The 19,976-nt window shown below is 45.7% G+C and overlaps 1 protein-coding gene across 6 annotated transcripts in view; it reads left to right on the forward strand.

Moving 5' to 3' along the window:
• ACSF3 (acyl-CoA synthetase family member 3) overlaps nt 1–19,976 on the forward strand; it is a 105,968-nt gene that overhangs the window by 4,825 nt on the left and 81,167 nt on the right. For all 6 annotated transcript variants that reach the window (XM_073308226.2, XM_073308229.2, XM_073308231.2 and 3 more), the window contains exons 2-5: nt 104–838; nt 2,517–2,672; nt 16,751–16,905; nt 17,806–17,951. In XM_073308226.2, coding sequence (XP_073164327.1) covers nt 134–838; nt 2,517–2,672; nt 16,751–16,905; nt 17,806–17,951 — 1,162 coding nt within the window. In that variant the 5' untranslated portion in view covers nt 104–133. The remainder of the gene's footprint in view (nt 1–103; nt 839–2,516; nt 2,673–16,750; nt 16,906–17,805; nt 17,952–19,976) is intronic.

The following is a 19,976-nucleotide window of genomic DNA, read 5'->3' on the forward strand; positions in this document are numbered from 1 at the left end:
CTTAGAATGAAAGCTACCCCCTTTTCCTTTGTGTGAATATTTTGTGTAAATTCCTGGATATTCCCACTCCCTGCTCATTGGTTCACATAATTTCTCTCTGCAGCATCGAGTCTGATCAAGTAATGCTGGCAGAATGTTGGGCTCCTGGATATTTTGCCATGTGAATTTACCCATGCGATGTCTTGTTCACGGAGTACACGGCTGGAGGTGGCCTGCCTGTGGATGGAGGAATGTTGGACATTTCAAAAAAGGCTTGCATACCACAAGAACATCATTCAGTGCTAGGGTTACCCCCGTCTTCACCAGAGCTTTGGCTTTTGGTGATAAAATTGCCATCATTGATCAAAATGGAGAGCACACATACAGGGACCTTTACACTCAGAGTGTCCACTTGTCTCAGCAACTCTGTGAAGTGCTCGGGTGTTCCAGTGGAGACCTAAAGGAAGAGCGGATCTCGTTTTTATGCCCTAATGATGCCTCATATGTGATTGCCCAGTGGGCTTCCTGGATGAGTGGAGGCATAGCTGTTCCTCTGTACAGGAAACACCCAGTGCAGGAACTGGAGTATTTCATCCAAGACTCCCAGAGTAGTCTAGTCATTGCCACGGAAGAATATGTGAGGGACATAACCCCTAGTGCGGAGAAACTGGGATTACCTGTTCTGCCACTCATTAACTCTGGTAGCAATGGCTGTGCAAGTGATCGGGCTGTGGAAGCATTTCCCTTGGCAACTGACTGTCCTGAGTGGAAAGATAGAGGAGCCATGATAATCTACACCAGTGGGACTACAGGAAGACCAAAAGGCGTCCTTAGTACCCATCAGAATGTGCAAGCTGTGGTGAGTGATACTTCCCTCATGGTATACTAATGGCACGTTATTGGAGGTCAGTTTTGTTCAAAAGTGACTAGTGATTTGGGGTGCTTCCTGCTGGGTGTGCAGCTTGAGCAACTGCACTCTGAAAATCCAGGCCCCCCTAAAGTGTCTCAGGTTGACACCCAAAACGATTAGTCATATTTGAAAATCTTTATGGGTATGTATGCACTGTGGCTTAGGCTCTCGTGGGTGGGCGGGTGCTTTCCTGCAGGGGTGGTAGTGACTCTATAAGTTGCCTTTTTTACTAGTTGCTTTTCTGCAAGATGACTTAAATGTATCCATGCCCCTCACTGAAGTATAATTTGATCCAGCACGTCACTATTATGTAAAGTCTGTGCATTATTTAGCTATATATCCCCAAGGCAAAAAATCCATTAGCTATCTGAGCCAAAAAGAGTTAGAAGTCTAAAGGAGTGTTCTGATTGCCTTGCCAGTTCAGTGTCGCTGCCTGCAGCTGATAAAATCACACCATTAAGGGGAATAAATACACTGCATCTCAAAGATGTGGTATCGGACTAAAATGGTTCTAGATGCTCTGATACTGTGGTGAGAGGGGCAGTATAAGAACCTAGACAGAGAGAACAAGGGCTTGACTGTATTGAGGAAAGACTCTTTCCTCACAAGCGTTCAGATCATTTGGAAAGCAGACTGAAGAGTGGCTGTGTCTGGCAGTTTGGTGCAGAACACCAGGGTTGTAGCGGCTGGATAAAATCTGCCCTCCCCACTACAGGAAGGGGGAATGGAATTGTGAATGACACTACCAGATTCCAAAAAGAAAAGGAGTACTTGTGGCACCTTGGAGACTAACAAATTTATTTAAGCACTGTTCAAATACCTTTTCTTTTTAGACAAGCTGGAAATCACGTCTTTGACTGCAAAGGTTAGGCTCTGAAAGGCATTGTCCTGCCTAAAAGGGCTCAAACTCGAGTGCTTTAGAATAATTTTTTCTTTTGGAAGCTTAAAATTAATATTTTCCCAGTATTGGGTTTATTTTCCTTTCTATTTATGGACCATTGACTTCCTGCCCCCAATTTCTATTTCTCATGGATTCTAATAAGCCAGCACTGGTTAGCTTCTTTTTGTCAGCAGCATTATCAATGGTGTCAGCAAAGTTTCTTAGATAACTATTGTTTCTGCTGACTCTGGTTGTGCAACAGGAGGTTAACAATACCTAAACAGCAGCTATTAATTTCTAATTTTTTGGCAACATAGATAGAGTTATAGGTGCCTGTATTTATATACATATGTATTCTATAGATGCACGGAATGTTCCCATTCAGTTCTATTTTTATGATAGATGCTTTTCTCATGTTGGTCTCAAAGAAGAAGAGACCCCACTTTCCTAGCATTGATCAAAGGGGCTATAGGTCTTCCACCGTGCAGGTTCTTGTCTGTTTTTTACTGGTGACACTTTCATTTGGACACCTATTTTTTCCCATTAATCCCCTGAATTTATGTTCACATTCAGGGCCCGGAAACTAGCCCAGGGAGGGACATGCTGCTACCAGCTTAAACAGTAGAGCTAGGGTTTGAGCTGGGGCTCCTGAATTAACCATGTTTTCTCTGTGGTTAGAGCTCTGTTCTGTGTCTGTGCTGGTGGCTCACCGTGTCCTAATGCTGGATTGTATATTTTTTCCCCAAGGTAACAGGGCTGGTTGACAAATGGGAGTGGACAAAGGAAGATGTTATCTTGCATGTGCTGCCTTTACACCATGTCCACGGAGTGATCAATAAGCTGTTGTGCCCTCTTTGGGTGGGAGCTACGTGCATCATGCTACCTGAGTTCAGCCCTCAGAAGGTAAGCCTGGAGGGAATGTGTGTTGGCTTTGAAATTCATCAGCAAAACCCCATGCATTCTAATTAGAGTAAGTTTGGAGACAGGGTCTTAAACAGTTCTAGCCTATTTAGCTTTTGGTTGCGTCCAGGTCATGAATTGTCTTGTTAAAAAGACTTTGAACTGAATATTCAATCTGGGGAAAGCAGCTTCTCTGGGTGGTTTTAACTTGTTTGATTATTAAACTGCTAATCGTAATATTACACTATGCTCCTTGGTAACGCTAGGAGGTACATGCTGTCAAACCAGGGCACTACACATAGAATAATAACGGAGTTAATTTAGGATCAGGAAAGATGAAAACATAATTTACTCTCTTGTTTTGTCACATACTGTACCTTAGCAATGCATTGCCTCAAACACTTAACGTTTGTTTTGTATTTCCATATTCAGTAGCTCGCAGTAGCCCTTTTCTGTGTTAAATACACTCACACTCAATGTCTTGTGCGGTATGTTGCTGGTGTTAGAGTTTCTGGTGCCCCAGGTGAGACTAATACAATGATACTTGATATTTATATGCAAGCTCTGCTTTTCATCCTCCAAGCTCTTTAGAAACATTAGTAAATTCATCAAGATTAGACTGGATAGCAGGTTCCTACTCTAGGCCACAATGGGAAAGAGTTAGCAAAATTGAAACTTTTCAGAGTCCCTTAGGAAAGGTGGTGGTAAGCAGACTGTCCTCATCAGATTACGAGCAGAGATGCTGTTAGAATGTTGTTTTCCTGCAGATGCAGGAAGCCCTGGGCCTGGTGCTTTGCTCTGCTGTGGTACCTTGGCAATGCCCGCGGTTTTAAAGGGGAAAAAAGTGGTTGTAGCAGAGTGTGTGTCTGTTAATGGAGAAGAACACATTTAATCTGTTTCCACCTGGGATTGCCTTTGCCACCGTTATGATGGTGCTGCTTGTTTGTAGAGTCCCTAAGGCTGGTCCTGAAGAAGAATTTGGGAGATCACTCTGGTCCATCCTTTAATTCATTTAACAACCTAACTACTGTGGTGATGGGTCCTGTAGAAGACCCTAAGGTAGGGAGATGGGTTTGTCTTCTACCCAAAGTGTGTAAATATCACTTTGTGAACAATGTGCCAAGCATTGAGACCAAGTGTGATTTGAGGAGAGACATATGTTTATGTTCCTCTTCCCTGGAGACAGCCCCATCTGGTAGACTGGTGAGAAGGCAGCAGTCTGATAAGAACGTGTGATCTAAGTGAGTCTGACAGAAATAGGTGAAGAGAAGATAAAGGAAGCTGGAGCACTGGACTCTGAAATGGCCATCCTTTGTCATGCATGTGGCATTCACGTTCCAGGTGTGCTACAGGTGTCGGGGCTCCTGTATTCTCAGAGCTAGGGGAATCATTTCCTTAAGATAAGCTGAAACAGGATGGACATTAAGGTGGCACTATAAAATGGAAAATCTTGGAAATCTTCTAACCTCAATCCCAGGTTCCTTCGCTTGTTGCTCACATCCTGCTACTCTGAGCCCTTGTTGCTCAGAGATTTGGGCCCAGCTGCTTGTTGGAAATGCACCATGCCAGATCAAATAAATACAACCTGAGAAATGCCTGGCTATGCCTAACCCGCTCCCCCACCCCACCCCCCATGTAATGCCAAAGAGCATGTGAGGGGAGGAGTTCAGGATAGCTTAGGTTGTCATTGCAATACACCTTATAACTCATCAGTTCAAGCTCTTCTGGAAAGTGATGTGGGAATTCAACAAGCAAATAAAATATAGAAGGGAATAAAGTACAATAAACAACAGTGCCGAACGCTTCCCCTCTTATTTCATGGCAGGCGGGGGAGAGGGGGATTTTTTGCCATGCAGTCCCCATCTCCTTGCAGAGCTATGCAGAGCAGCAGATTAAAGTTATGCACTTCAAGGCGCTGGTGCCTCAAGGCCTAATTCTGCTTTGGTCAGTGGAGTTACTCAGCGTTAATGCCACTGTAGCTGAGATTGGAATTTGGCACCGGTTCCTTTGTGGCCAGAAGGCTCAGTGTTCAGTGAATAATTGGGCTTTCAGGTGCAGATGCCGGCTTTAAGTGGGAACGGATGTGTGCATTTTCTGAGATTACTTCTTATAGAAGCATAAATTGATAATCAGTCCTGCAGCCACCCCAGGGTAAGACCAGGACACACATATTACTAATGAGCAGCCATGGTCAGAGGCTTTTAAAATTATACTGTGCTCTCTCTGTATGCTTCAGGTCTAATAAGGCTACGTGGGATATATAGAGAGATATGAGCAAATGCAAGAAATCGTTGTCCTGTTCACTTGTCAAACACAGACGTGTCTGACTCCTTTCACTCTCCCAGGGAGTTCTCTACAGCCCATGCTGACTTCATTTTACACTTTCCACCTTGAGTCCCCCACAGCAGTCACCATCCTTCCAGATGTGGAGGAATGGAAGGAAACCTCCATCAAAGCCAGTCCTAATCTGAATCAAAGAATAAATCAAAGAATATTTAGCATTTGCAGTGCTTGACAGCTTCCAAATACTGTCCTGACCTATTGCAGAAGGCAAGGCCTTGGTGCTTTGCTAGCTTTGGTGATACACTGAGGCAGCTAATTGCAGGCGGGGTCAGGGTGAAGAGCACACTGATAGTCCTGAAGCAAAGCCAATCCAAAGCCCCATGTGCATTTCTCCCCATCCTGTGGCATCTCATGATTGATTGTCCCTTGTACTCTTGTATTTCTCTGAGCTGCTCTCCCGACATCTGCAAATCAATGAGTTGATGCTGAAGAATGGGCTCTGCTGGGAGGAGGGGGATGCTCAGTCCTGCATTCCCCAATCAGATTGCTCAGTGAGAATTGACAACCAAGGGCAAGCGAGGACTGCGCTGGAGGGGATCCTTCACTTTGACCCAGAGGGCTGAGCTCGGGTGGGGCAGTCTGCATGGAAAGTGATGCAGGAGCAGTGAGCCAGCTCCATTCCAAGAGCTCTCAGGTGCGGTCGGGCCTCTGAAAGACATCATTTGCCTTTTTTATTGTTTTCATTCCCTTTATTTTTCCAAGGGCCTCCCCTGGGAGCTGAAAGTGGTTTGATCGACACTACAGAGAAAGCACACGAGGGTAAAGTAGGCTTTCTTGTGGAGTTTAATGCAAGCTCCTTTTCAGTTCCAGTCGATTTTCACCAGCTGTTTACAAAATGCCCTTTGCTACCAAAATCAGTTTTCAGAAAAGAAGCACAGTTTCAGTGGAGGATTTCACAGAAGGAGTCTGAGTTTTGCTGCTTTTTTTTTCTTCACTGCACCTTGAGAAAACAGTCAATTACAGTGTGATGTAAAGAAACCCAAATGGCAGCTAAAACACTTGACATACTGATCAAAACAAGGCTAGGAGCATACTCTAAATCTGCAGCAGACATATTTAGCCTTGAGTGATATTGGCATGGGTTCAAGAGAAACCACAGCAGCATGCCCAATGTGCCTTTGGTTTCTAATGACTAACACTTCATTATACAAAATAAATACTTTATTATTTCAGTGTTCATTAAATTACATAATTTGTGGCGTGCCTTATAATCTGAGATACAGGTGCCAGTCTGGTTTAGTTGGTGCATTATTTCCTCTTAGCTAAAAGATGGTTCACGTCTCAGATAAAGGCTTGGTTTGCATCCTGTGTAGTGTGGTGTTAGGAGTTGTTTTTCAGACCCTTCTGCCTGGTTCTGGCAACTGCCGAGGAGGAGGTTAAAGATCAAGGTTCTGGAACGACCCCAGTGTCCTGGCCAGCATTCCCTCTCTACCAGCATCTGATGTCCGAGGCTGCATGTGAGCTATTGTGAAGCTCACAAAAGGACTCATTAAAGTGTACTGAGATGCCTCAAGCATGAAAGTTGCTTCATAAAATCAGATTCTCTTTATTAAACGAAGACGTATGTTACTCTGCTCTAGCTACTATACCTGTTATAATTCACTTTATAGCACCATCTGTTAAGAATGTCTTGGTTAAGCTTATTGTAGCTTCCTTTTATTGTAAGTTATTAAAGAATATAGCTGCATCTATTAATCATTTGTTAATAAAGGGTTTATAAATGGACCCTTAATTCCCACCATTGCTTTCTGCTCCTTTCAAGTGGCATTTTAAGTACCTTGGTGCGTGCTCCTTTGGGAACGTAACATGCCCCCGTGCAGGGAACTGGGCTCAAGACACACACTCTACTGCCTCTTGGGCCAGTGGGGCTAGATATGTAATAGAAGTAGCACATTCCACCCATGGGGTGTGTGTCTTATTGCACTGGAGTGACCTTTCTGTTTTTCTTGGGAACAGTGTTACGTGATCTACAGCGAGCCATAGAAACTTCCTCAGCCACATGGAAGTTTGGCCTGAAATTGGGAGAGTACAAGGGAGGGAGATAGTGAAAGGCTTGTAGGATTCCCTCTCCAGAAAGTACTGGGAGCAAGTGTCGCTCTGACCTTTCATCCGTTTTGTTTTGTAAGTGAATTTAGCACAAGGTAACTTCCAGATTGATAGCCCTGGAGAATGAAGTCCTCACTCTATCCAAAGGAAAGATCCTGTGTAGACAATGACAGCCCAAGCTTCTCACGCTACTCTCGCCAATATGCCTCAGTCTTGAACTACAGGGGCCACTGTTAGGTCTGAGAAGCAAGTTCCATGTCTCTATCATTGGACCCCTTTGCTGCAGCTGCCCGCCAGGGTGCAGGTATCATTGCCTTCTAGCCTTGTGCAAGAGAGTCTGTTGTCTTTGCTTTGCAGGTTTTTTGTCTGAATGTCTCATGGAAAAACAATCTAATATTGAGCAGTTCCGTAGAAGTGTATAAAAATATGAACAGTGCATGCCCTCGTCCCCTGGAGGGTGTATCCAGGTTGGCTGCATGATTAAATGCAAGGCCCACTCTTGCCGTCAGCAAAGCCCCTTGTAATGCAGCCTGTACTCTGAGGTCCTTTGTTAACAAATACGCTGATACGTAGATTTCTTGGCCTACGTTTTCAGAAGCGACTAGTCATTTGGGGTGGCTGAGTTTTTGGGTGTCCAACTTGAGACACCTTAAAGAAGGCTGATTATCAGAAAGTGCTGAGCTCCTGTCATCTGAAAATCAGGTCCCTTGAGGGTGTCTTATGTTGGGCACCCCAAATCATTAGTCTCTTTTGAGAATTTAGGCCCTTATGTTTAGGTGGCAAGTGGCCTCAATGCACCAGCCTTTCACCTCTGGAGCCTGAGGGTCTGATCTCAGTTAGTCGCAGCTAAAGGAAATGTCTGTGTCACAAAGCCCCCGCACAGCTGGGCATGGCTGGTAGTCTCTACCTGGGAGGCTGAGCAGCGGGAGAGGCAGCACTGAGAAGCATTGGCAGGGTAGTGTGCAGAACAAGAAGCAACCTCTGCAGCTCTCTGTGTAGTATCGCGTTCCAGCCACTCCCATAGGCCCCTCACTTCACGAACATCAGATTAGTCCTTATATTTTTAAAATAAAAGCAAATGCTAGCATACAAATTCGTGAGCTCCAAGGAATACAACCATTAGAAAGGCACTATTCGCTTGCTGGGAATGTGTGTTCCCATTCTGTTTTGGTTGGAGAAAGGTGATTGTCTTTTCATCCATTCACCAGTGGCTTTAGAAATTTTATTTCAGGCTCAAAGGGAAGTCTGGGCCTGGTAAGGGACAGGTCACTGCTGGATGGATTATGCTTGATCAGTTCTTGCAAACATTGGCTTTACACAGTTATATTTGTTCTTCACTTCCCCACAGATCTGCTGTCTGTCCTCAGCATCTGTTACAGAGTAATGCCTTTTGATGTGTGTGTGGGGGAAATAAAAAAAATTGAACCAGAGCCTGTCATATTTAGTTATATTGCTGGGTCCCAGGGAAAGCACTTGCCCCTTTCAGTATGCCTGCAGCATGGCGAGGGTTTAAAAGCTTCAGACTGAAATGCAGAGGGGGCCGTTAGTCTGCACTGATGAATAAATGATTACAACCAGAGTCATGCAGAGCGCAAACAGTTTGGGGTTATAACAAACATGAAACAAAGCCACCAATGGCTCGATATCCTTTTGAAGAAAGGAATGTTTCTCTTTCTATATATTCCTGTAAATGGCCTGAGTTGTGCTACCCATCAGAGGTTCAGCCGTGAGGAGACAGCAAAGCCCCCCTCGCTGTTCTCTGCACTCCTCTGTAATATGCGTGTTACTTCCGCTCAGAAAGAAACTGTGTCACCACTATGCATGTGTGGCCGTGTGTTCTGTTTAGTGCTCCTTCCCGGTGCTGGAATTTCTGCATGTCTAGGGACCCTGCTTCTATTGCAGTTGATGCTGGTGTCCCTCCCCAGAGATCTAGTTTGGCAGTGAGGCACTCAATCTGAATCAGATCCGTAGCTGTTACAGAACCTATGAAAATTTGGGCATAACCAGCACTTTATAATCAATACGAAAACATAAAACAGTCTCAGAGATCAAAAGGGAAGGAAAGGGATGATTTAACCTGCATTAGGGATATTGTTACTTATGAAAAGCATTTTTTAAAAATTCAATAACAACTTAAATGGTCCAATAATTTGTGACTGGTTTAGAAAAGAGGGCCCACTGAATTGTAAATAGCTACAGCAGCCCAGGTTGTCTATTACCTGATTGGCTTTGGACTGGAAAATCCATTATGGTGTTCTTATTCCTTTTCAGATTGAAGGCATCTTAATATAATTTTCCACTAGGACATTACATAAATATTTCCTTTAAGAAAAACAATAGCTGTTTCAAGTAAAAGGAAAACACTGTCTGTCGAATACCGGATCCAGAAATTCACAGGCAAGCAGGAGGGATTCCGGCCCTGCACCATGGATCTGAGATCAGAATCTTTCACAATCACTTGTAGGAAACATGACCCCGATTTGATTTTATTTGTTTTAAACAAGCCAAGCAGGCTCATTGTCATGCTGCAGGATGGTGTGTGTGCATCCATGTGTGTGTGAGAGAGACTGTTGTAGTCTTCCTAGTCTATGGGAAACCTCTCCAAATTGTTTGTTGTTCCTCTGCCCTCCAGTCCCAGCCTGGGGATGTTCACTGCTTTTTCCAAACTCCCTTTCATTTTCTGTCTCTTCTCCTGCTTTTGGAATGTGTAACTCATGATAAAGGTTGTTGTGTGCAATCTAAGCATGGTGGACCCTGGTTCTTCTCCCACCTCACCTCTTCTTCTGTGTTGCCAGTTGTTTAAATATCGATTGTTTCAGTGTCTTTGGCTTCTTCTGGATTTGTATTCAGTACTGTGCTCCTCCTTCCACTGAAAGTGAGGCCTCTGGAAGGGAAAAGAGGTTAGTGCTTCTCTGCGATGTGTGTGGCCACGTCTCTCCCTCCAGGCTGTCTTGCATAGACAGCCAAACTGGGTGCAGTTTGGGAAGTTGCCATGCAAAAATGCAGGCTTTGTGGATTGAAAGGAGCTGCTTGTTGTGTGTCACTCAGCCAATCCCCCTCCATCATCACATCTCCTGTCTGTCGTAGGAACTACTAAGGCAAATCTTGCACATTTCCCATCACATTAGGGTTATTTTGCATCCAGTTGGTGGTTCTGTTTTATAACTTTCCTTCTCCCTATTGACAGGTTTCAGAGTAACAGCCGTGTTAGTCTGTATTCGCAAAAAGAAAAGGAGTACTTGTGGCACCTTAGAGACTAACCAATTTATTGATGAAGTGAGCTGTAGCTCACGAAAGCTTATGCTCAAATAAATTGGTTAGTCTCTAAGGTGCCACAAGTACTCATTTTCTTCTCCCTATTGTCACTTTCCCTTTGGCAAAATCTTCTAACATTCCATTGGCGAACAGACAGACTTCCCGTGCAAAGGTGGGTAGCAGAGAATTAGCCCTTCTTAAACGGAGTCTAGCTGCACTCAGCACGGTTTCTGAAAGTTCTTGGGCTGAGATGCGTGTTTTACCTGGCGACTTGATAAGCTTAAAGGCTGATCAGTACAGCACAGGTCAGCAGGGTACTTAAGCACGTACCTAACTTCAAGCATGTGAGCAGTCCCGTTAAGTTCTTGCCTAAGTACCTTGTTGACTGGGAATTTCTGAGCCCCCTGCTAGGACGAGGAGGCAGTGCATTTGTGACGCAAGCTGTATCAAGAAGCCCCAGGTCAGTACTGCTAAACCAGCGTCCGTCCACCTATAATCTGATTGCACAGTTGGAACCGTATCATTGTTAAGACTGGATTCAAACACAAAGTTGTTTTTTGGATTATACATCGGGTGTTTCAGGGTGGTCGAGCTTAATGAGGACCTTAATGAGGATCTTCTTGTGATGATTTAGGAGTGGGGGTAACAGCCAGATCAGAAGGCAAAAACAACTGAAAAGGAAAAGCAACACTTGGAGGAAACAGCAGTGAAAGGCCACAGGGAAAAGCCTCAGATAGACAGGTAGAGAATATGTCTATAGGTGGGCTCTGAAACCAGTATCACTTCTGGTTCATCTTTAAATCATGTCTAATAAATTTTGAAAACCACCTATTTCATATTCAGAAGTGCTGAGCATCCACAAATCCAGCTGGAGTCAGTGGACACTAACTGTGTCCAGCACTAGCGAAAGTCAGGTCCCTAATGTCTGCTGATCACAGGAAAGCAAAAGTCCAACACCCCCAATGTACAGTGCAAGGTGTACCAAAAACCCCATTGTTTTTAGAACCACTTTGCATCTGGAGGGTTTGAACAGGTCATTCAGGTGAGCGAAGTAAAATAAAATGAGGGATTGTCAATATCCTGTCCACCCAAAATTGATGTGGTGACGGTGACATATGGGATAACGGCGAGGGAGAGATTGATTACACTGCTCTAAACCGGAGGGGGTCGGAGGATGCCATATGCTGGGAGAGCAGAGCTGGGCAGCTTACAAGGCTCTCTAGATCCCAGGAGTGATTGATAGCCTCAGGTGATGAGGCTTTTCAGATCCATCCTCCTCAACTGTTGTGTTGTTGGTTTTTTTGACTGAGTAGGCAGCGGTGGATCCTACAGACCAGACATCTCTGTGGTTGGGAATGGGGCATCAAGACCAAGTTCGGAGGACATAGGACCCAGCAGCTTCTGAGAGGGAAGCAGGACCTGGGATCTATAATAAGCCTTTGCTGTGATTGAGAGTGTAAAGACGGCTGCTGTAGATGAACAGGAACTGAGCTCTTTCATCATAAGTAACACCGTAAGAGTTTGTTAACCAAGTCTGAAGAGGAGCAGTGGCACCTGGATTTTCCTGCAGTGACCTTCAAAGAGCACCTCACTCCTGCGACATGCTCCTTGGAATAAGGGAGTAGAGGAAGGGGAGGACACAATATAAAATATCCAGGTGCAAAGCATGGGGGTGGCAGCAGTTACCTGAGCCCGGGAAGTAGGAGACATGGGGTTGTGACACCCCAGTTAGGCATGTGTTTCTTCTTTCCCATGGCCCCCACCCCGTCACTCCCCTTTCCATCTGTGGCCTGCCGGAAGAAGGAAAATACACTTTCTTGCCCCTGCTGCCCTTCCCAGCACTGTAGCCATCGCTTCTGGTTCTCAACGTTTCCCCAAGGCCAGGGAGCCAATCGGCCCCTCTTCACTGCTCATTGCTTGAACTGGGCTTGCGCACTTGCCAGTGCAACTCCCTGGCCTGGGCACATCTGTAGAGTTTGGTAGTTTTCTGTCCTTCTCAAAGACGTGGAGCAGCTGCAGAGGAGCCTCTGCCCAAGACTCGGTAGTGTTGGAATGGAGCATTTCCCCACGCGGGGTGTGAATCACTGCATCTGCTCCATGGATTTGGTCTCCTCCCAGTCCACTTTCCCCTGATGCTTTTCAGGTGCTATTGCCCCGACTCCTGTAACAGCAGAAGGAAGGAGGTCCCTTTAGATTAGGTTCTACTGTATCTGGTGGATTTCTAACCTGTGCATTTATAACTCATCCTGCTAAGCACTCTCTGGGACGGGAAGACGCTCCCTTTAGTTCAGTGGGGCTGAGGCCTTTGTTAAATGTGTCATGCTATATTAACAATAACAACATGGTTTGTATTTTTTTAAAGGCCTGATTGTTCTGAGGCAGTGAAGTGAGAGCTGGGGGTGGGTGGGTGGTGGTTCAGTGAAGGAAAAAGTAGTGAAATTGAGCCAGAGAGCAGGACTGAGGGGAAAGCAGCCGAGCAGCATTGGCATCCAGGGTGACAGCATAAAGGAGAATCACTTGTTCCCCTTCAATCAATTCACACTTTTGTTCCCCACTGCATGCACCTCTTTGCAGCTGAGCATACCAAGGGAGGGAGGGGAGAGGAGGCCCGTATTGTCAGGAGCTGTTAAGAAATACATTTATCAACAACAGGGCAAAATCCAGAAAGGAGGGAAGGAGCCTGCTGTCCCCAAAGCCGAGCTGGCAACAGCCTTTTATTTATTGATGGGGTTGTTCCGTTCCCGTGTTGGGGAATGCTCAGCAAGGGGAATGAGTGGCAGTGTGGGGGGAAGTTAGCCAAATTTAAATATTTATGCCTCTCCTCCACCACTTCTAAATGGCCCCAGATGGAGATGTTCGGCCAGTCCAAGAGCCGTTCGAGTCATTCACACATCGCCATAGCAAGCTCCTTGAATATGACCCAGTTTGTAGTTTCCAAGTATTAGTAGGACGGGTGACGGAAGACTTTTTGTCCTTTTTTTTTGCATGTTTCTTTGGGAGGGATGCAGTTAGTGAAAGCTTCCTCTGCTGGCTCCCAAACTGAGCCGTCTGTCCAGTTAGACTGTGGCTGCATCTTATTAGAAGTCTTGGATGGAATATTTTTCAAACCAATGGAATGTCAGGATATACAGGAGGTGCATGTTCCTGTGATGTCGTCAGAGGTTAATTTCCAGTGAGGGTTACGTCTTATTTAAAATTGAAAAGGGCCCATTTCGCAAAGCTAAGAACAATTGAGCCAAGTCAGTTGAGATAGAGAATTGAAACAGAAAAATGTGAATAATTGGGAATTGTTTAAGAACACTTTACTAGATGCTCAAAAAGCCACACTCCCACAGCTGAGAAAGAAGGCCACAGTGGTTAAAAATCAACCTGGCTTAGTAGAGAAGTGAAAGCAGCTATAAAAATAATATATTTACAAATAAATAGAAGAAAGGGGATGTTGATAGTAATTAATTAAATCAGAAGCTAGAAATTGTAGAAAATGGATAAAGGAAGCAAAAGGACACAAGAAAAGATCTATGGACAGCAGAGTTAAGGATGTAAGACATTTTTAAAGTATATGTGGAAATGGTAGAATTGTCAATAATGCAGAAAAAGCAGAACAGTTCAATAAATATTTCTATTCTGTATTTGGGAAAAAGCTGGATGATGAAGTCATATAATATGATGGAATACTTTACATTCCAGTAACACAGGAGAATGCTAAAGAGCAGCTTCTAAAGCTAGACACTTTTAAATCAGCAGATCTGGATAACTTGCATCCAGGAGTGTTAAAAGAGCTGACCGAGGAGCCCTCTGAACTGTTAATGTTGATTTTTCATTAAGTCTTGGAACTCTGGGGAAGTTCCAGAAGACTGGAAGAAAGGTAATGTGCCAATATTTTTAAAGGGTAAGCCAGATGACCCAGGTAATTATAGACCTGTCAGTCTGACATCAATCCCGGGCAAAATAATGGAATGGCTGATAAGGGGCTTGATTAATAAAGAATTAAAAGAGGATGCTATAATTAATGCCAATCAAGATGCATTTATAGAAAATAGATCCTGTCAAATTAACTTGATATCTTTTATGATGAGATTACAAGTTTGGTTGATAAAGGTAATGTGACTAATATACTTAGACTTCTGTAAGGCATTTGAGTTGGTATTGCACAATATTTTGATTAAGAAACTAGAATGATACAAAATCAACATGGTACACAGTAAATGCATTAAAAACTGGCTAACTGATAGGTCTCAAAATGTAATTGTAAATGGAAAAGCCTAATTGAGCACCTGTGTTCCTAGTGGTGTCTGCTGGGATCGGTTCTTGACCCTATGCTATTTCATATTTTTTATCAATGACCTGGAAGAAAACACAATTTGCAGATGATGCAGAGATTTGTGGAGTGATAAATAATGAAGAGGACAGGTCACTGATACAGAGTGCTCCAGATCACTTGATAAGCTGGATGCAAGTAAACTATGTGTGTTTCACTACGCCAGGGGTTCTCAAACTTGATTGCATCGCGACCCCCTTCTGACAACAAAAATTACTACATGACCCCAGAAGCGGGGACCGAAGCCTGAGCCTGGGCAAGCCCCGCCATCCTGGGTGAGGAGGCCAAAGCCAAAGCTCAAGGGCTTCAGCCCCAGGTGGGGGGGCCTGTCATCTGAGCCCCACCACCCAGGGCTGAAGCCAAAACCAGAGCCCTGCCACGCCAGGCTAAAGCCCTCGAGCTGAAGCTTTAGCCCCCATTAGCAAGTGTAATGCCAACTCTAGCAACCCCATTAGAATAAGATTGGAACCCACTTTGGGGTCCCGACCCACAGTTTGAGAACCACTGCAATATGCTAAACGTAAGGTCATACATCTAGGAACAAAGAATCTAGGCCATACTTGCAGGATGGGTGACTTTGTTCTGGGAAGCAGTGACTCTGAACAGGACTTGGAAGTCATGGTGGATAGTCAGCTGAACATGAGACGGTACAATGCTGTGGCCAAAAGGGCTAACGTGATCCTCGGATGCGTAAACTGGGGAATCTTGACTAAGGTTAGGGAGGTTGTATTATCTCTGTCTTTGGCACTGGTGCAGCCACTAATGGAATCCTATCTTGAGTTCTGGTGTCCACAGTTCAAGAAGGATGTTGATAAGTTGGAGAGGGTTCAGATAGCACCAAGAATGGTTAAAGGATTGGAAAACCTGCCTTAGAGTGAAAGACTCAAGGAGCTCAATCTATTTAGCTTTAGAGAAGGTGAATGGGTGACTTGATCACAGTCTATAAATACCTACATGGAAAATAGAAACTTGGTAATAAAGGTCTCTTCAGTCTAGCAAACAAAGATATAACGCAGTGGTTCTCAAACTTTTGTACTGGTGACCCCTTTCACACAGCAAGCCTGGAGACAAAGCAGGGTTTGGGATGGAGGCTGACAGCTCGTGAACCCCCACACAATAACCTCACGACCCCCTGAGGAGTCCCGACCCCCAGTTTGAGAACCCCTGATATAACAAGATTCATTGGCCGGAAGGTAAAACTAGACAAATTCAACTTACAACAACTTACTAAGAGATGTGCTGGATTCTCCATCACTTACCATGTTAAAATCAAGACTGGATTTGGCCTTCTGGTCTTGGAATCTTATAAACTTATAAACATTCCAGTGAACTTATAAACATTCCAGCGAAGTAGATCTCCCGTCTCCCTCCCCCGAAATATACACATTGCAAGAGTTTCTCTCTGTGATTTGAGTACTTTGGCTCAGACCCTTGTGTATTGTAGTGGTCAATATGCTGTTTCTTCCCTTTAAGAAGTGAGAAGATCTCTGAGCTTTGAAAGGCTGGTGACTTCATATAGCACTGTCAAGGGCTGTATTTCCTAGAGGAATGGATGGACTCTGCCATACATGTTTATTTTCATGTACATGTTAACATCCATATCTTAACAGTTCTAAAAGGTGCTGGCTATTAGAAGGTACGGTTTCTACACATCATCCCACATTGACTGATTGGGAGAGTGAAAGCAATGGAGGGATTCACCGCCAAGATTACCCTGGTGCTTCTGAGAATTGATTGATGGTGTGGGGGTCAGGATGGAGGTTTTTTTGGACATCATTGCACAGTAGATTGGGTTCAAGATGGCAGGGATGCAGGGGGTTCATCGTTTTCGTAAGTATTAGGCATGGGTTAGAGATAAGATCTCTAACTATGGGTTAGAGATAGGAAACCACACTGGATAGACTCGTATTCTGATTCGACAAGTCACTTTCCCCTCCCTCTGCCTCAGTTTCCCTTTACATAATACTAAAGAATGCTGACATAGCTATTTGGAGGGTTTGTAGAGTACTTGCCTGTGAGCCTTCTCCCAAAGGTGGTATGGAAGAGCCAGCGGTGGCAGTGACATGAAGGCTATTCTCCACAGTTTGTATTTAGGTGTCTTTTCTTTTTTCCTTTCCAGGTTTGGGAGAAGTTCTTAAACCCCAGAGCTCCACGGATCAACGTCTTCATGGCAGTCCCCACTATTTACTCCAGGCTGATGGAACATTATGAAGAACATTTCTCTCAGCCTCATGTCCAGGATTTTGTACGTGCCACGTGTCAGGATAATTTCAGGTAGCTGAAAGATGCCTGTCTTCACAGCCTAAGAGGCTTACAGACAAGACCTAGAGAGTACATCCTCTACCATAGATATGCTCACGCTGTCCCAACCTTCCTGGGCTGGAGAAGGCTCACTAACACTGGAAAATGTTATGAGGGCAGGGTGTAAAGAAGGCTGGGTGCAGGTGATGGAGGAATGGAGAAGTTTGAGCCGTGTGCAGAGCATCTTGAGGGTAGCTCCAGCAGTGAGCACAGTGGATTATAGGATGTCATTCCTGTAGTGCTTCCAGGTTCTCTAGGACTCTGTCGAGTTGTGGCACCAGGTTCTGCTTCAGTCCAATGACCAGGCCAATGGCAGGCTGTTCTTGCTTATTAAAAACCATCCGTCACGTACAGGCTCACAGTCCTGGCTCCAAAGCACAGACGTATAGGCAGTTATGTTCAGGCAGAGTGCCTGATTAAAGGCTGGCCCTGCTGGATTCTTTTCTAAACTTCGCCACTCTGCAAAGCTGGGCAAATCACTTCACTTCTCTGTGCTTTAATTTCTCACCCTGAAAAGTGAGAACGATGATACCTTGCAAGAGTGATTATATGTGGGGTCATTTTAATCCTCTAGTCTGACCTCCTGCATAATACAGGCCAGAGAACCTCACCCAATAATTTCCACATCAAGACCATACATTCTCTTTGAGCTAGAGGGTATCTTTTTAGAAACACATCCAGTCTTGACTTAGACTGCAAGTGATGGAGGAGCTGCCGTGTCTGTGCTGTGTGATGTAACTTTCTGATACTGCTGAATGATCTGAGATTCCCCAAGGCACTACAGATGGGCAAAGGCTTCTTGTACTACAGAAGTAATTCTCTAGAGTAAAGAATATACTGGTGATCCTCACCACGTGGCATTTCCTTGCACAGGTTAATGGTTTCAGGATCAGCAGCCCTTCCTGTGCCAGTCCTGGAGAGGTGGAAGAACATCACCGGACACACACTTCTGGAGAGGTACGGGATGACGGAGATCGGAATGGCACTTTCTAACCCCTTGCACGGAGTTCGTGTCCCAGGTATAAATCTTCTAAGGTGGAGAGGGTTGTGAGACCTTTGTGCCAACCTATATTTTATTGTTGTTAAATGCGTTTTGTTGTTCTACTCGGAGAATGTGTGTCTACATCCAGATTTCTCTCAAGTCAGGATTGGGTTAGGCGGGAAGCTGCTGGTCAGGACTGGGGGCATTGGCAAAGCTGTGGGGGAAGGAGGGGTCAAGGAGTAGGATGAGGGGAGTGCTGCTGGTCAGGATTCAGGGGCATTCAGAGAACTGTGGTGACCCATAATTCTTAATGGGGGGGCACAGTTTAAAGGTTTGGGGGCCCATGCGTCAACCCTGGGTGCAGGAACCTTCCTGTCCCAGCTCCTTGGCCCAGGACAGCCAATCCCACTAGCTTCTGGGCGGCTGGGGCTGCAGGAGTGGGGCGCACATGTCCATGGGCCGGCCTCCGTCCCTGGGCAGGGAACTCAAAGTTTCTCCCTGGAGTTCTCTGGCCCTCGCAGACATGTCAGCAGAAGGAGGGGTGCAGGCAGTGCCCCTAACTCAGCACAAGGAACCTGCTCCTGATGTCTTCCCTAGTGACCCTGTGCCAGGTCCAGGGCTGGTGCGCTCTCCCTGCCCTGGCAAGGTAACCTTCTGCGCGGGCCACTGCTGCCACCCCAGCCAGGCTCTTGCAGGCAGTCGCTGCGCTGCATAGAGGCAGCAACCTGGAGCGGCCATCCTCACCTGGCAGGAGAAGTGGCTCTGTCCTACTGCCTCCACTCCCCACTCGGGCCTGGCTACCGGGGAGAGGGGCCAGGCAAGCTGGAAATGTGCCACGGGTGGGGTGCAGCATGAGAAGGACAGTGCCTTCAACACTTACAGAAATTGGGGGTGGAGCCTGTGTGCCCCCCCCCCCCCCCATGTCACCTCTGGCTGTGTAGGGACCCAGAGCTAGGATGAGGGATGCTGCCTGTCAGGACTGAAGGGCCTGGGCATAGCTGGGGAAACAGGGTTAGGATGTGGAATGCTGCCCGTGGTGATTGAGGAGTCTGGGTAGAACCATGGGAGTAGCCGCTGTGATATCAGGCAGGAGGCACTGGCCTCCGGAGCTGTGTGTGGAAAGCTGAAGTGTGCATCTGAACCCCAGTTTGTCATAAAGAAATAAAAATGCCTACAACCCAGGCCTGACTTCACTCCACTGTGGCAGAGCATTTTTACTGAAGGGTTCCTGGTAACACGTTTTTACCAGCTATTTTAGGGCTTTCCAGTGATAAAGGTAAATGCACTTGTATGATAAAGAAAGAGGGTAAATCTTAGTAAGAGCCTCTCTTTATAGTCCACAAGGGACATGCTGTACAGCAGTTGCCTAATGGTGTCTGAGAAAGAGGGGCCAGCCCCTGTCTGTCTGCAGGGATTTTCCAGCTCCTCTTAGAGCTGCTGGAAGCAGGCAAACCAAGTTCCAGCATAGACCCTCCTGCCGGTTGTCTCTGTTTTTCACACGCTTGCCTCCACAGAAGTGACACTGCTGGCTAGGTTGAGTCTATATCCGTCTCCTCTGGCACAGCACTTCCTTGTTCCCAAAGGCTCTGTGCTTCTTCACTGCAGCACAGCAAAAGGATGGCGTTCTCTGTGGCTTGCCTTTTGCTTCAGCTCCTGGCTAATACTTTTCTGCCTTCCCAAGAGAAGGGCTGGCACTTGGACCTTCTCTATGAAAGGTTAACATGTAATACATGGGCAAGCAAGAAGCCTTGTGTTCAGCTGAGAATCAGGCCTGCTGGAGAGACTGGTGAGACGTATCCTTTGCATCAGTGATGGAGGGCTCTCTGAGCCTGCTTCCCTTTTAACTGAAGGGCCTAGCCACCCTTAGTTCTAAGGGCATCATCTGACCTTCCTCCACCTCTTCCTGATGAGGAGAGGAGAGGCATGCTGCATCTAGGTGGAATTTATTTATTTAGAATTGATCTGTTGCAGATTCACTGGTTTTTAACAGAATCTGCTTACTGCTTTTTGTTTTGATTCAATGAGGAGCAGTCACAGACTGGCTCAGGCTCTTCAGAGCCTC

This window comes from Lepidochelys kempii, chromosome 12 (genome assembly GCF_965140285.1).
Source record: "Lepidochelys kempii isolate rLepKem1 chromosome 12, rLepKem1.hap1, whole genome shotgun sequence".
NCBI classification, from domain to species: Eukaryota; Metazoa; Chordata; order Testudines; family Cheloniidae; genus Lepidochelys; species Lepidochelys kempii.